General features: G+C 49.6%; 1 protein-coding gene across 1 annotated transcript in view; it reads right to left on the bottom strand.

Annotated features, from left to right (window-relative positions):
• LOC115310357 (ornithine decarboxylase-like) overlaps positions 1-13621 on the bottom strand; it is a 44031-nt gene extending 30410 nt beyond the window's left edge. Inside the window, exons 1-2 of the mRNA XM_040205732.3 lie at positions 13526-13621; positions 12913-13009 (exon numbers count right to left, since the gene is read on the bottom strand). Of these exons, the coding sequence (XP_040061666.3) occupies positions 12913-13009; positions 13526-13621 (193 nt within the window). The remainder of the gene's footprint in view (positions 1-12912; positions 13010-13525) is intronic.
• Between the last annotated feature and the right edge of the window lie 295 nt (positions 13622-13916).

The raw sequence follows: 13916 nt of genomic DNA, 5'->3' as shown, positions 1-13916 counted from the left end.
TACAGCAGCAACTTGTGTTGGACAACGTGTGTTGCCCTGATCGCTGGCTGAGCGAATTTCGGGCCGGCAACACGACAGCATAGATAGCTTCGATGGTAGGGCTAGTCTCCCATCAATAAAGTCTTACTCAAACAAAGGCTTGGAAAACGTTATTTAACAATAATTAGGGCTGGCGTGCAGATAAAATATTTTCGATTAATGTTTTTGCTGCGTAGTTACTGAAAGCGATTTTCGAAATGGTCACAGCTACGGTCGTGAACGTTCAGACTGGTTTTGAAATTAGAACTCCCGAGAGACCAGCTCACATTACTGATATTGAAATAAAATTGCATGCCTACTCACCCGCTAATAAAGTATAAGAAAAATAACCCAGAAAACCAAAGATTAAAAAATTGAAGCATAAAACGACCACTCTGATCATGATTGTTGATGCTTGGAACTTGGAAACAGCCGCTACCAGACACCTGATTTGTTTTAAAAATACCCAGGACGTTTTGGGGGAATGAAGCGATCACATAGCAGGCGGTAGGCAAGTAGACAGCGTTGAAAAATATTTATTCCACCGATTGTTATGAAGGCCGATGGTGTCGGTGTCAGAGGTTTGTAGCGCTGTCAGTTCAGCTCAACACCACGTTACAAAAGGCGCTTTGGGGTACTGCCGGTGCTAACCCAATTTTACAGTTCAAATAGGAATTGCATAAAAGAACCGGACAGAAACACTTCATACGGTGGCGTAAATCCCGAACATATATCAGCGATGTCACTTTCCTCGGTTAGGGCTATCTGCTTTGTCAAGAAATGAAGAACATTTCGATAAAATAAAGAGCGGAAAATACTCCCCGTGTAAAGTTTTTTAATCACAGTCACTGGTTGATGTCGTACTGTGGTAATTCCCGGCCCTTCGAACGCACTAGTAAATTGTAGAGTCACATTTCCAGCGATTTCACGCCGCACACGAACAAAGGTAAACAATCAAGATGGCGAAGTGTTCCGCGCCCTATTGAAAATTCTCATTTGGATGAGAACTTTCTTTGTCCAATAAACACATATGAATTATACAATATATATAAGAACATATAAGAACCGTATAAGAAACATATAAGAACTATATAAGAATTATGTAAGATATATGTGAACATACAAGCACAATATAAGAAACTAGTGGGGAGTTTCCTATAAGTTTCTTATGGGGTTCTTATATATCTAATATAATTCTTATATAGTTCTCATATAATTCTTATACGGTTCTTATATGTTCTTATATGTTCTTATATGCTCTTATATATCTTGTATGATTCATATGTGTTTATTGGACACAAGAAATTTCTCATACAAATGATTTTTTTTACTAGGGGGGCCCCGTGTTGTCCTCGCCGTCAGCGCGGTGTGACAGGGTTGTCGGACAACAAATCGGGCAACACGGTTGCCGGGCGTCAGCAACGTGTTTCTCGACTGTTGTTGTTGCCACGATGTGACAGGGTCGCCGGCAACACGACTTCCCCGTGTTGCCGGATAGAGTTGTCCAACTGTTGCCTCAGTGTGACAGGGCCTTAAGTTCTCTCACTATTCCCTCTTCCTTTACAAAATGCATTTCAGATTATACTCGCGGTCAACTTTCAGTGGCTACAGTCAAAGGCAGAGGTCGGAATTTTAGGTCGCCCTCACTCTCCTTCAAACTCACAGCCGCACTCACCTAACCCCCTCACTTACCCTCACCCTCACAGCTACACTCATCTTCAGCACCTCACTCATCCTCATCCTCACAGTCACACTCACCTTCAGCCCTTCAGTCACCCTCACTGAACCTCACGGCCCTCACGCCCCTGACGCACTCATGACGCTCACGCCTCTCACGCACTCACCGCCCTCACAGCCCTCACGCACTCATGGCCTTCACGCCCCTCACCGCCCTCACGGCCCTCACCGCCTTCACGGCCCTCACCGCCTTCACGGCCCTCACGCCCCTCACACACTCATGGCCCTCACGCCACTCACTGCCCTCACGCCCCTCACTCACTCATGGCCCTCACGCCCCTTACGCACTCACCGCCCTCACGGCCCTCACAGCCTTCATGACACTCACCGCCCTAACGCCCCTCACGCAATCACCGCCCTCACACCCCTCACGCACTCATGGCCCTCACGCCACTCACCGTCTCACGCCCCTCGCGCACTCATGGCCCTCACACCCCTCACGCACTCACCGCCCTCACGGCCCTCGCGCACTCATACTTCTCACGCCCCTCACGAACTCATGACCCTCTCGCCACTCAGGCCCGCTTCAGATGGGGCAATTTCGCCCACAAACTTGACGTCGCAACACCAGCAACACCGCAACCAATTGCTGCAATTTGCCATCATCATCATGAAAATAATTTTTCTTGCACTATTTAGACACACAATTATGCGCTATAAACGTGTTTTATTCATTTAAATCTCGTTGAGAATACTAATGCATCTTTCTGAAACAGTTTATTTCCAAAAACGATCAATTCCCAACCAGAACCAAGTCTTTTGTTGTCATGATCACCGGCATGAGGTATCACGTGAAAATATCGCGTCCCTGATTGGATGCAGCCGCTTCAAACGTCTTTGAATTGCTCCGAGTTGCTCGCTTGTTTCGAGCCGGACCCGATCTCAACAATTCGTGTCGATCTAGGGAAAGGTAGAGAACAACCCGCCATCAACACCAAAATTGCTGAGAAAGTTGCTCTGTCTGAAGGGGGCCTCACGCACTCACCACCCTCACCATCCTCACGCCCCTCACGCACTCATGACCCTCATACCCCTCATGCACTCACCGCCCAAACGGCCTTCACACCCCTCACGCACTCATGCCACTCACACACTCACCGCCCTCACGCTCTCACGCACTCATGGCCGTCACACCCTTCACGCACTCACCGCACTCACACCCCTCACGCACTCATGGCCCTCACGCTACTCACCGCCCTCACGCCCCTCACGCATTCATGGCCCTCAAACCCCTCACGTACTCACCACCTCACGGCCCTCACGCACTCATTGTCCTTACAGCCCTCACGGCCCTCAATCTCCCTCACACTTATGAATTTTCCTGGTTCAGAAACTCACCCACCCTCATCTCACCTGTGAAGATGAGGGTGAGTGAGGGCCCTCATGAGTGAGGTTTGCCAAGGTATGGTCAAATACTTTACTAGGGGGAATACAGTCCACTCCTCTCAAATACAATAGCTTCGGCGCGGACAGGTTTTCTGGGCTTGGCGAGAGCCATCTATCGTCGTGGAGGTCTCGCCTACCGGGTGGTAAATATACTTCGTTTCACCTTATGTGCGAGCGAAGGCAAAGCTGGATGCGCGAGCACGAAAGCTCCGCGCGTTCAGGCTTTGCTCGAGCGCGCGAGCTGGGCAGAAACGCAAAAAGCGCTGCTCTCGCGCTTTTAGCTTTGCCTTCGCTCGCAGATAAGGTGAACCGAAGTATAGCTCAGTGCTGCGCCAAATACTTTGCTGCGCTGTGCCGCCGTAATCTTCCCAAGGGTTGCACGTTGCACGTGTCTCGTGCATCAACGCACCTCGCGGAGACGACACCGCCGCGGCCACCGCGAACATCCACGTGCACATGCGCGTGGACTGACGCGGACCTCCACACCGTTCTGCGGCGCTGCAGGCGTTCTGTCTAATGCAAATGAGCAGAGTGGAATATATTCCCCCTAGTAAAGTATTTGTTATGGTCAAAGGTAGAGCGCGTGCCACGCGCACCTTGAGCGCCGATTGAATCTGTGCACGCGCGCCCTTAATCTGTGCACGCGCGCCCCTTGTGAAGCAGCGCGCTCAGCTTCAATCGGCATTCAGGGTGCGCGAGCGCACGCGATCTACCTTTTACTGCCTAGCCACAGGAAGTTGTCCGCGAGTATAGACCTTTTTATTTTAGTAGTTGCCTCACCGGCGGATAGAGGGCGCTGACGCACTCGGCGCCATTGGGTTGCTTCAATTTGGTTAATTTCAGTTTCAACATGAACGCGGCTATGTTGCTGTTTTACCTTGTTTTTGCTTAATTTTGCGATACGATCATTTTTCTTGTACCACACAGCCAATGAAACAGTGGTATTGAGCCACTTTGAGGACTACGAGGTGTATTTTAGCCTAAATTGCGGAATTTTTGTTCACGAACTCCTTTGATGTACTTGGTTATGGTCGATTGCGAAACGCCTGACTGATATACAGGGAAGATCACTATCGTCTACGGCCGTACCCGATAACACTAGTTAAAAAAAAAAAAACAAAAAAAAAAAACTGATGACGAGACTAACATGGGGATGTAAAGAAGCATATCGACAGCTTGATTCGCAATGTGCTGATTCGGCCAGAACAGATGAACTCACGAGTTTACCACTCACTGTTTGGTTTTCGAGCGCACTCAACCTTTAGTGAACTTCGCTGACTAAAAATGTATCGTGTAATGACGCAGACAATTGATATAATAAACAACTAGTATCGTCTCGGCCTCTTTTTGTTTTTTAATTCAGTACTCAATCATGTTTTGACAAGCCGAGTAGGAAATTTCTTAAATTATCAACCCTGCTAAAGTACTCATAAGCAGCATTTCTCGATATTGACCCAATGAAATAAAAATATTGCTATATGAACGTTTGCTTACTCAAAATATAATATAGGTAACAGGCCCGTCAAATTAAATCTGGCATTTGTCTTCCGAAAAATTGACCAAATAAAATTAAAGGGCGCAGGAGGAGAAATACCACGGAAAGTTTTGCTGAATCTAGCGCTAGGCCAAACTTCACAGACCTGTGTGAACAAATATTTATTTGTTTGAACAGATTCGCTTTGTAAATTTTGGCGTCGCCAGCCACCAAAGTTAAACCTAGCTAAACCTACAATGCCACGCGCGTTGTCGAGCAAGCGCGTGCGTGGCCGAGGGGTTACCGCGCTCGACTGTCGCGCGGAAGGTTTGGGTTGGATTCCAGTCTGCGCACTGTCCTTTTATTTATTCTTTCAACCTGACCTTCTCGTAAGTTCGAGAACGTTCTCGTCTGATCGAGTTCCGAATGTTCTGCGCACCAAAAGTTCTACGCCGAATGATCCAGGAATTCACGAGGGTACATAAGGGACTCGGCAAGGCGAGCGGAGTCAGTTTTCGCCCCAGCGTTTGACTCTGCTGTCACGCCGACTTCGACGTCCGCGACGCTCTTCTTTCTTCTGTTCCCTTTTTATTTTTTGGGCACAATTTCGCCCCATTAAACGTTTAGTTTACTCAGTTATTCACCGCCTAATCACTCGTCATTCGTGACATATTGGTGGAGGTGCGGGGTATCGCTTTCTATGCCCGTGAAGCGTACACCTACGAAGACATCCCGGCCAAGTGAAGTGCTCAGCCCCGGAAGGCTAACCTTCGCAGAAGACGCCAACGTCCGAGCAAGCCGCCGTGCCAAAGACCGACCTCCGGAACTCGGACCTCTGCTTCAGAAACCAAAGAAGAGCGCGACGATGACCACTCCACCCGTCGTTGTCCTACCCGTCGCTGCCCGTACGCCCGCGTCCTTCCATGGTGAACCTCATGAGGACATAGAGGACTGGCTACAACAGTACGAGCGAGTGGCCCAGCACAATCGATGGACGGACGAACAGCGCCTGCAAAATCTTTATTTCGCGCTCGAAGGAACGGCCAGGCACTGGTTCGAGAATCGCGAGACTTCGTTGATCTCGTGGACCGCCTGCAAGGATGAGCTGAGACAGACTTTCACCAACCAGTATCGGCGGGAGAGGGCCGAAGGCCTTCTTCGCATGAGTACCCAGGGCGCAAGCGAGACCATCACTAGTTTCGTCGGGGACGCCCTGCACCTGGTCGCTCGCGCCGACCCTCAAGCCACCGACGAAAAGTTGCGGATCCTGATGCGAGGTGTAAGGGATGACATCTTCGGAGGCCTCGTCCGCAACCCGCCAACCACCGTCGAAGCCTTCGTCACGGAGGCGACCAACATAGAGCGGGCCCTCCAAGCGCGCTTCCCACTACCAACGACATCCAGGCGTCGCTGCATCCACCCTGTTTAGCGGCGAAACCTCCCCTATAACCCCAGGCATCCGCGAAATTATCCGGGACGTCGTCCGGGAGGAACTCAGCAGGTTGCTGCGAGCCTTGAGTCGTCCAGCGACACTCTCCATCGCCGAGGTTGTGCGCGAGGAAGTCAAACGGGCGGTCCAACCTGAAATTCCCATCAACATGACGACGCCAGAAGAACCGACGTTGAGCTACGCCGCCGTGGCCCGACGACCGCCGCAAGCTCCCCGTCAGGCCCCGGCGCCCCCCCGAAGAGACACCCAAACGTCGCGGTATCCTCAGCGTCGGGAAGAACAGGCTCAGTACGTCCGCCCGGAGCGACCCTCGACGAGGAAGACCGACGTGTGGCGAACGGCCGACCGACGCCCGCTCTGCTACCACTGCGGGGAAGCCGACCACATCTACCGCGGCTGCCCCTACCGTCGACTTGGGCTGCGTGGTCTCCACCCGAATGACCCACGCCCGAGGTACGGCGAACGCCCTCGCGACATCGAGGAGTACTTCCGACGCTCGCCCTCCCCAGTGTCGCCTCTCCGCCGCGAAGCCCACTCCCCATCGCCACGACGTTCAGCGTCCCCAGCGCAAAGACCCCGCCGACAGTGCCTATCTCCCCTGCGTCGCCGGGAAAACTAAGTGCGGCCAAAGGACAAGAGGACAAAGTCCATTCTTTAGAAGAACTAATCGGACACTTGCGGAGCAAGAAGATGAAGTTTTGGAACATAATAGAAAAGGACGAAAGGCTTGTTATTATCCACATCGTCGACGATGAGGCCCCGTGGCTGAAGTACTCTGTCTGCGTAAAAGGAGACATGAGCGTGACGCTACGCTCATGTCTCCTTTTATGAAAACGGCGGTAAAAAAGTTAGGTGCAAATCTGGTTGTTCCAGAAATTGCTGACAGTAAGAAGGGTATAGTAGAACTCCTCGAAGGCATCAAGAAGTGGGACGGGGACCTGATTTCCAACTTAGTCGAGGAAATTTGCGAGGCTATTTGCCTACTGCTGGATCAGTTTTCCACGTCCCACGCAGAAAACGACGCCGACTCCATTAGATTTCTGCGAGAGCAAGTAAGCTTGTTCCAAGCGAAAAAACAGCGCAGACGCTACTCTGCAGATTTCATGGTGTTCTGTTGCATTCTTTTCACCATATCGCCCCATGCGTACGCTTATATACACAGCCATGGAAGAGTCACTTTGCCGCATCCCATGACGATCAGATCGGTATGCTCCTCTTACGGCATGAGCGCTCAACAAGAGCATCAGAGCGAAGCATTCCTCAGTTACATGGCGAGAAGAATTTCTGACCTGAAAGATGACCAGCGCTTCGTCACCGTAATGGTAGGGAAAATACACACCAAACCTTACTCTGAATACAAAGGGGGCAATATTACCGGAGATGCGCTTAACTCAAATGAAGCTGCAAACTGTGCGCTCGTTTTCATGGTGCGCAGCCTGAAGTGCAAATTCAAAGAAGTTGCGCACATCGTGCCAGTGCACAGACTAGACGCGGAGTTCCTGCACAAGATGCTGTAAGATGTGATTTGCGGGCTGGAAAAGATTCGGTACCGCGTTGTGGGTGCGTCGTGAGTGACAACAACTCTGTGAACAGAAAAGCAGTGTCCCACTTCGAATCGCCCGCTTCTAACAGAATTGTGTATCAACACCCATCAGACCCTGCAAGGCCGCTGTTTTTCGTTTTAGACCCGGTACACGTACTAAAAGGCATACGAAACAACTGGATCAACCAGAAGAATGACCAAGTTTGCTTTTACTTCCCTGAGATGCAAAAAAATGCGGCACAGTCAGAGCGCATGCAAACAGCGTCATTTTCGACAATCAGGGACCTTCACAGCAAAGAATGGGACCAGCTGTTGAAATATGGCTATGGGCTATCGAGAAAAGCCCTTTACCCGTCGAATATTGAAAGGCAAAACGTAAAGCTTGCCTTGCAAATCTTCAATGATTTCTTGCCTGTGGCGTTTCGTGCTCTTGGAGCGAAGCACAACCTGTTCTCATTTGAGGTCACTGCTACTTTCATCGACATCATACTCAAGTGGTGGAAAATTGTGAATGTGAAAACTCCGTGGAAGGGAAAGAGGCTGAGAGACCAGTTCCAACAACCAGTGTTCTCCGTGGACAACGATCCAAAAATGGACTTCTTGCACTTGCTTTTGAAATGGCTGGGTGAGTGTAAAAACAAAGGCCTTGACAAAGGTACTCTGACAAAGGAGACTCACGCTGCGCTCGAGCAAACTACCTCTGCGCTTGTGGAGCTCGCTAGGTACAGCTTCGAAGAGCTTAAAATGACCTATGTTCTTTTTGGTAAGATACAAACAGACTGCCTAGAGGACCGGTTTGGAAAGTATAGAAAACTGACAGGTGCACAGTATCATGTTTCTATCAGGCAGATTTATGAATACGAAAACAAGCTGCGCCTGCAGAGCACCTTTCCGACTATTTCCACTGACCAGCATTCGGAATGTGTATGGAAGCAGGTACAGGCGTTGCATCCCAGCTGCAACGTAGTTGTAAGCGGCGAGACGCTTTCGAAGATTCAGGACATCCTTCCGATCCTGGTCTACGTTGCAGGATATGCCGTGTACGTGACCCTCAAAAAGTTTAATTGCGCAAAATGCAAGAACGTGTTGACTGTGGATAAGACAATCACAGTGTCTGCCGCGCATGAACACTATGATCTCGTGAAGCAGTTAGACCGAGGAGGTCTAGTGTACTCATCGATGTTTGCGCTTAGTGCTGTCGCTCACAACTACGTTGTTGTAGAGCAGCTCGCTACGCAACCAGAACTGCTACTACTCCGTGACCGCTACTAATGTCCGAACAGCGCCAGGTAATCACGAAGCTGACGCTGCATTCGCTGGCCAACAAAGAGCCATCTGACTTCGACGCCTGCGAGAAAGGCCACACGAGTGAATCTGTGCTGAAAGACATCCTTCGGTGCAGCACGAACGTTTTACTGAAGAACTTCTGTGGAAAGCTAAACGACAAGCTTCTCGACGCTGCTGACAAGTAAAAAAAAAACGGAAAGCCGCAACCCTTTAGAAGAAATATGTGTATTGCTCCTGATAAATCGCAAACACAAACGAAACTGGATTGTGTAAATAAATGTTTCGCTCCTATAATTTTCGTCCAGTGAAATTTCTTTTACAGCACATGCATGCTCGTTCTTGCAAGAAAACAAAGTGCCCGCGCGGTAAATCGGTGCGACAACCTCTCTTGAACAGCGCTCCGCACTTTTACCAATCCGCCCTATCGTGTGACGTCACGGGAAGAGAGCTAAGGCCTTATACGTTTCTAGAAGGTGTTGTCTGTGTGCTCTCACCGCTCTCACTTCGGCGGAAAGGCGCGCGGCTCGCTGGGCTCGTCTCTCGCCTCTTCTTGACTGCTGGTCGCTATGTTTCATGAGGAATGCGCTCAGCCGTGTTTGCGGAAGGCAGACACGGTGTATTCTGTTAAACATGACACGGCACCTCATGTGTAGACGAAGAACACAGATGGATGCGTGTAAAACAAACACGTTTTGACGTGTTCGCTATGGGACAATGGTTAACACGCCTGTTATTTTTGCTAACAGTGTACACATGGCGGAGAGAAGGAGTCTTTTATACTTTCTTGTGTGATCAGCGTGGATGTGATCATCCTACGTGGTCAACGCGAATGTGATCACCCTAGCCTGCTCGTTGACCTTGCGACGAAGCCGCGCTCCGAAGGGAAGAAGGCGTAGGTTTTGGGCCCGGCCGAGTTGGTGCTACCGAAACACCGAGGGACAGGTCAGTGCTTTGCTGCCCCGGCTGCGCGCCAGAGATGAAGGCTACTCTCGAGAGTGCCACCAAATCAACACGACATCCGTCACAACGCAGGCAACATGCGACAAGTGCCACGGAGAAACTCACCTGTTATTCCGAATTCACCTCTGATATTTGTTCAGCGGTTGCTCTTAGCTTCCGTATCTAGGTATGGCTGCATCTTGTCAGATAAAAATGGGAACAGTCGCACAGTTTCGAAGAACCGCTCCGTTGCGAAGGTATTGGGGGAAATAGGGATAGCAGACGAAACGAAACAACGCTATGCTCCTTTGCAAGGTGAAAGCCGCGCAGAGAAGGGCGGCTTATTTTCGGCACCGATTTGAAGGCCAGGGGGCGTGGCCAGTGACGTCAGGGGCGTCAAATAACGGTTTTTTATTTGGACGTTCACGTTATTTTGACGTCAACAACACGATTTATTTTGGATGCCGCTGACTGCATATTGAAATATCGGTCCCTCGGTGTGTGTGTGGTCGAGTCCTCGGCGGCTCGGCGGTGTCCGCGCTGGTACGTTTTGTCGACGTGCCGCCTGTACTCGCCGCGTTCTCGGGAGCATCAAGGTAAGCGTTCTCCATTTTCAAACTTCGCCCGGTGCCGTCCGCCACTGCTGTTGCAAATGAAGATTACGTGTACCGGAGGCGACAGAACCCAACCGCAGTAATTTTTTACGTATTTTTCTGGAGCTGTATTTGTGCGTAATACGACGGATTATCACCATTGCATAGAATAGCTGCGAAGGCCGTGCAAGCGGCGAGCGAGTAGCCTTGACTGGCATGACTGGAGCACCGGCTTGCAGGAGCGCTCGTGCCGCGTTATCCAAAGCAACTAGCTCGCGCTCTTAGCACTGCCGTGCTTTACCTTGGGGACAGAGTGCGGCTGCTAATTACAAAACTATTCACCCACCTGGCCCCGCCCACGGTTGCCCCGTCGTACACGCTGCTTCACGGCGTCCAGCCGGCAAACCAAGCCCGCTGTCCCCGATGCACCTCCGGAAAGGAAGTCCCATACCATTTTGTTCAAGAAAGGTCCGTCGACAACATTCTTTTTTTTTAAGTGGTATTTGTAAGAAAAGAAATGCCACAAATAACGCCGAATGCCCCAAAAAACAAAATGTTCGAAAAAAAAAAAAAAAAAAAGTAAGCCTGTACTGTGGATCGAACCCGCGCCCACTTGCGCATGAGGCAGACATCTTATCCCTGAGCTACTCTCAACATCAGAAATATTGTTTTGACAAATCGTATTACACGAGGCTTTCGGACGGCAGTTAACGCGTGAGTGGAGTACCGTCGGACGGCATTTTAACGCTCTGCAAAAGAGCCGTCGGAGGGTACTCTGGACACTACGAATCTGCATTTTCAATAAGAGTGACGGACGGTACCGGGCGAACGAAATTAGAGAAAGCTTACCTTGATTTTCCTGGATGTCGGCAATTGATACGCAACAGAACGCGACGAGCAAAAGCGGCACGTCGACAACACACACCTGCGAGGACACCGATGAGCACCCGAACACGCACACACTCGCCGACCGACCGACGTTTCAAAATGCAGTCGGCGGCTTCCAATATAAAACGTTTTTACGTTAAAATAACAGAAAAAAATGACCGCATCTCCACATGGTGAATGATGTTGATTGGGGTGAAGCTCTGGTGGTGCTGATGATACTGATTTTATTGTTCATAGGTAGTGCTGATGGTGCTGATTTTTTTTTTATTGCTGATAGGTAGTGCTGAGTTCCGGGTTGCTTTTTGATTTCATTATTACTGCTTTATGGTCGGTGAAATGCAGAGACAGTGGTTCTTCTAGCGGATCAGCTTGGATCCGCTAAAAGCCGTGGGAACGCATCTCCACCACTTAAGTCAACGGTCCATGTCAGAAAGAGAATGTGTGGTATGGAACGTAATTATATACGGATTTGAGCATTTGAGCGCAGGGCCCTCTCGTCTACAAACGTTTAGCCGACGCATGCAAAGTTTAACGCGATTATATACGCATTTGACCGCAGCGCCCTCTCCTGTATAAACGTTGAGCGGCTACATGCAACGTTTCATTCATGACAGCAACCCCGGCTCTTGAGTTACTACCGCATCTCAGAGCCCCCTACTCGTCCCGCAGTCGTGGCCGAGTGGTTCAGGCGTTGGACTACACGTCAGCCCGCGGCGGCCAGCGGCGCGCGGCAAGCCTTCGCGACGCTAATGTGGTCGGGCCATTATTCACTCAACAATCTGTGGTTGAACACGTTTATAGGCTGCCTCGGCAAAAATATAGATCCGGGCTTGCGGATATCCGCATCCGATCCGCATCCGCAGCCCCTGCCATCCGCACTCGATCCGCAACCCACCAAATATGATTTAGTTTGACCCGCATCTGCATCTGAGGATATCCGCGGACGATCCGCGAGTTATCCGTGGGCCTGCATGAGTTTAACCAATGTTCCACGTGGGTATATTTTTCGGGAAGGGTTTAATCACGTCTCTATGCCTGTCTGCTTAATTTTCATGTTCATTCTATGCCTGCTACGGTTTTCACAAAGACCAGAAAGTATACTCTCAATGGGAGACATTTTACAGGAAACGATATAATCTGTAATGGGTTGAAAGAGCGGACAGTAGCTGCAACTGGGTACTGCTGACAGTTCTCAAGACAACATGGTCATAGCACGCGCGACGACACGACCAATGGCGCCATTGGTAGTGTCGTCGCGCGTGCTCATGGACTCATTATTTATCAGATTCGATGAGTGTGCCATCTACTTCCGGCATGAGCAACCGAACTGCAAAGATGCAGGAAATGAGAAATCCTCACTTTCCAGCCCACCCCACCTTCGATAACATTCCAGCGTCTGGTGAACACGCCCAGCCAAAGCACAGCGGAAGACAACGAGCACGCACTTCACCAGGACCGATCTCCTCAAGGTACCTACAAAATTTGACATTCAAATCATGCTCATAAATAACAATCTTAAGTTCCTCCTTTCTGTAAATGAGCGAAGTGCGCAAACGAAGATGTAACATGTAAACAAGCAGGTGGGGAACCGCCTCACCGTAGTATGGTGTCACTTGTGGCAACTCCTGCTGCCACAGTTTCATCTTTTGCTCCAAGTCTCGCAAGTCGCAGATAAAGAAGGCCTCGTCCGTTTCCTGTGGCGAGAATGACGTGATTTCGTCTATGAACACCTGTTCATTTCCTCACTTACATATAGATTCTAGATACCTACAACGCGTCTACGCTGGAAACGACTGTTAAAATGGCAAAAAGGAAACTTTGTGGGTTTGGGTGCCTAAGAAACAAAGGGCATCTGGCAAATACCAGCTAGAAGACAAGGCATGCATGAGGATTTAGAAGCCAGCTGCACTCGCCGAGAGTGACCTACTACCACAAGATCCCTTGAGTCATACCTAGCCAAGCTGAAGGTTGACTAAGTATCATTCATTATTACTAAGTACGTCTATATATGATTTGTGTGGTTATGCTCTGCCTTCTATGGGCTGTGCGTATGCTGGGTGTAACGGATAACGTCCGAACGTAACACTTTTTTTTCCATAAAATCTAGCCAATAAGCACATTCTGTGCCGGTCAAAACTTTATGGGCCGCATACCCTTACAGGCGCCAACACCTCCGTTTCTAGTAACTTTCGGGTACTCCATTCTCTTACCTGTTGGTTTACCAGTTCTCGAGCAAGCTCCAAAGCATTCATTTCTACGTAGACGGCAAAGTTTCCATCGAGACCGTTCCTCATAATTCTCGCCATTTCCGTACCAAAAAAAAGCGAATTGTGTTGATGACTTAGCACTGAGAAATGGTTAAATTTTATGCGCGCCGTATTCTGGGTCTACCCGTACTGTTCTGCAGATAATGAATATTTTTTTCCTTTTCTTTTTTGGTCTCAAAATTTTTCGTTTAGCCAGCTGGAAAACCTGCGCGAAATTGGCTCTGACAATCAACGTGAATAAGAACGGAAATACAAAGTTTGATAAAAAACAAAGCAAAAAAACATTGCAACTCGAATATAAAAATAGAACTACCATGGCTTTGAAAAGAAAAAA

The sequence above is a fragment of the Ixodes scapularis genome, unplaced genomic scaffold, assembly GCF_016920785.2.
Source record: "Ixodes scapularis isolate PalLabHiFi unplaced genomic scaffold, ASM1692078v2 PGA_scaffold3__209_contigs__length_174095766, whole genome shotgun sequence".
Taxonomy (NCBI): Eukaryota; Metazoa; Arthropoda; class Arachnida; order Ixodida; family Ixodidae; genus Ixodes; species Ixodes scapularis.
This window is presented reverse-complemented; position numbering and strand designations above follow the sequence as displayed.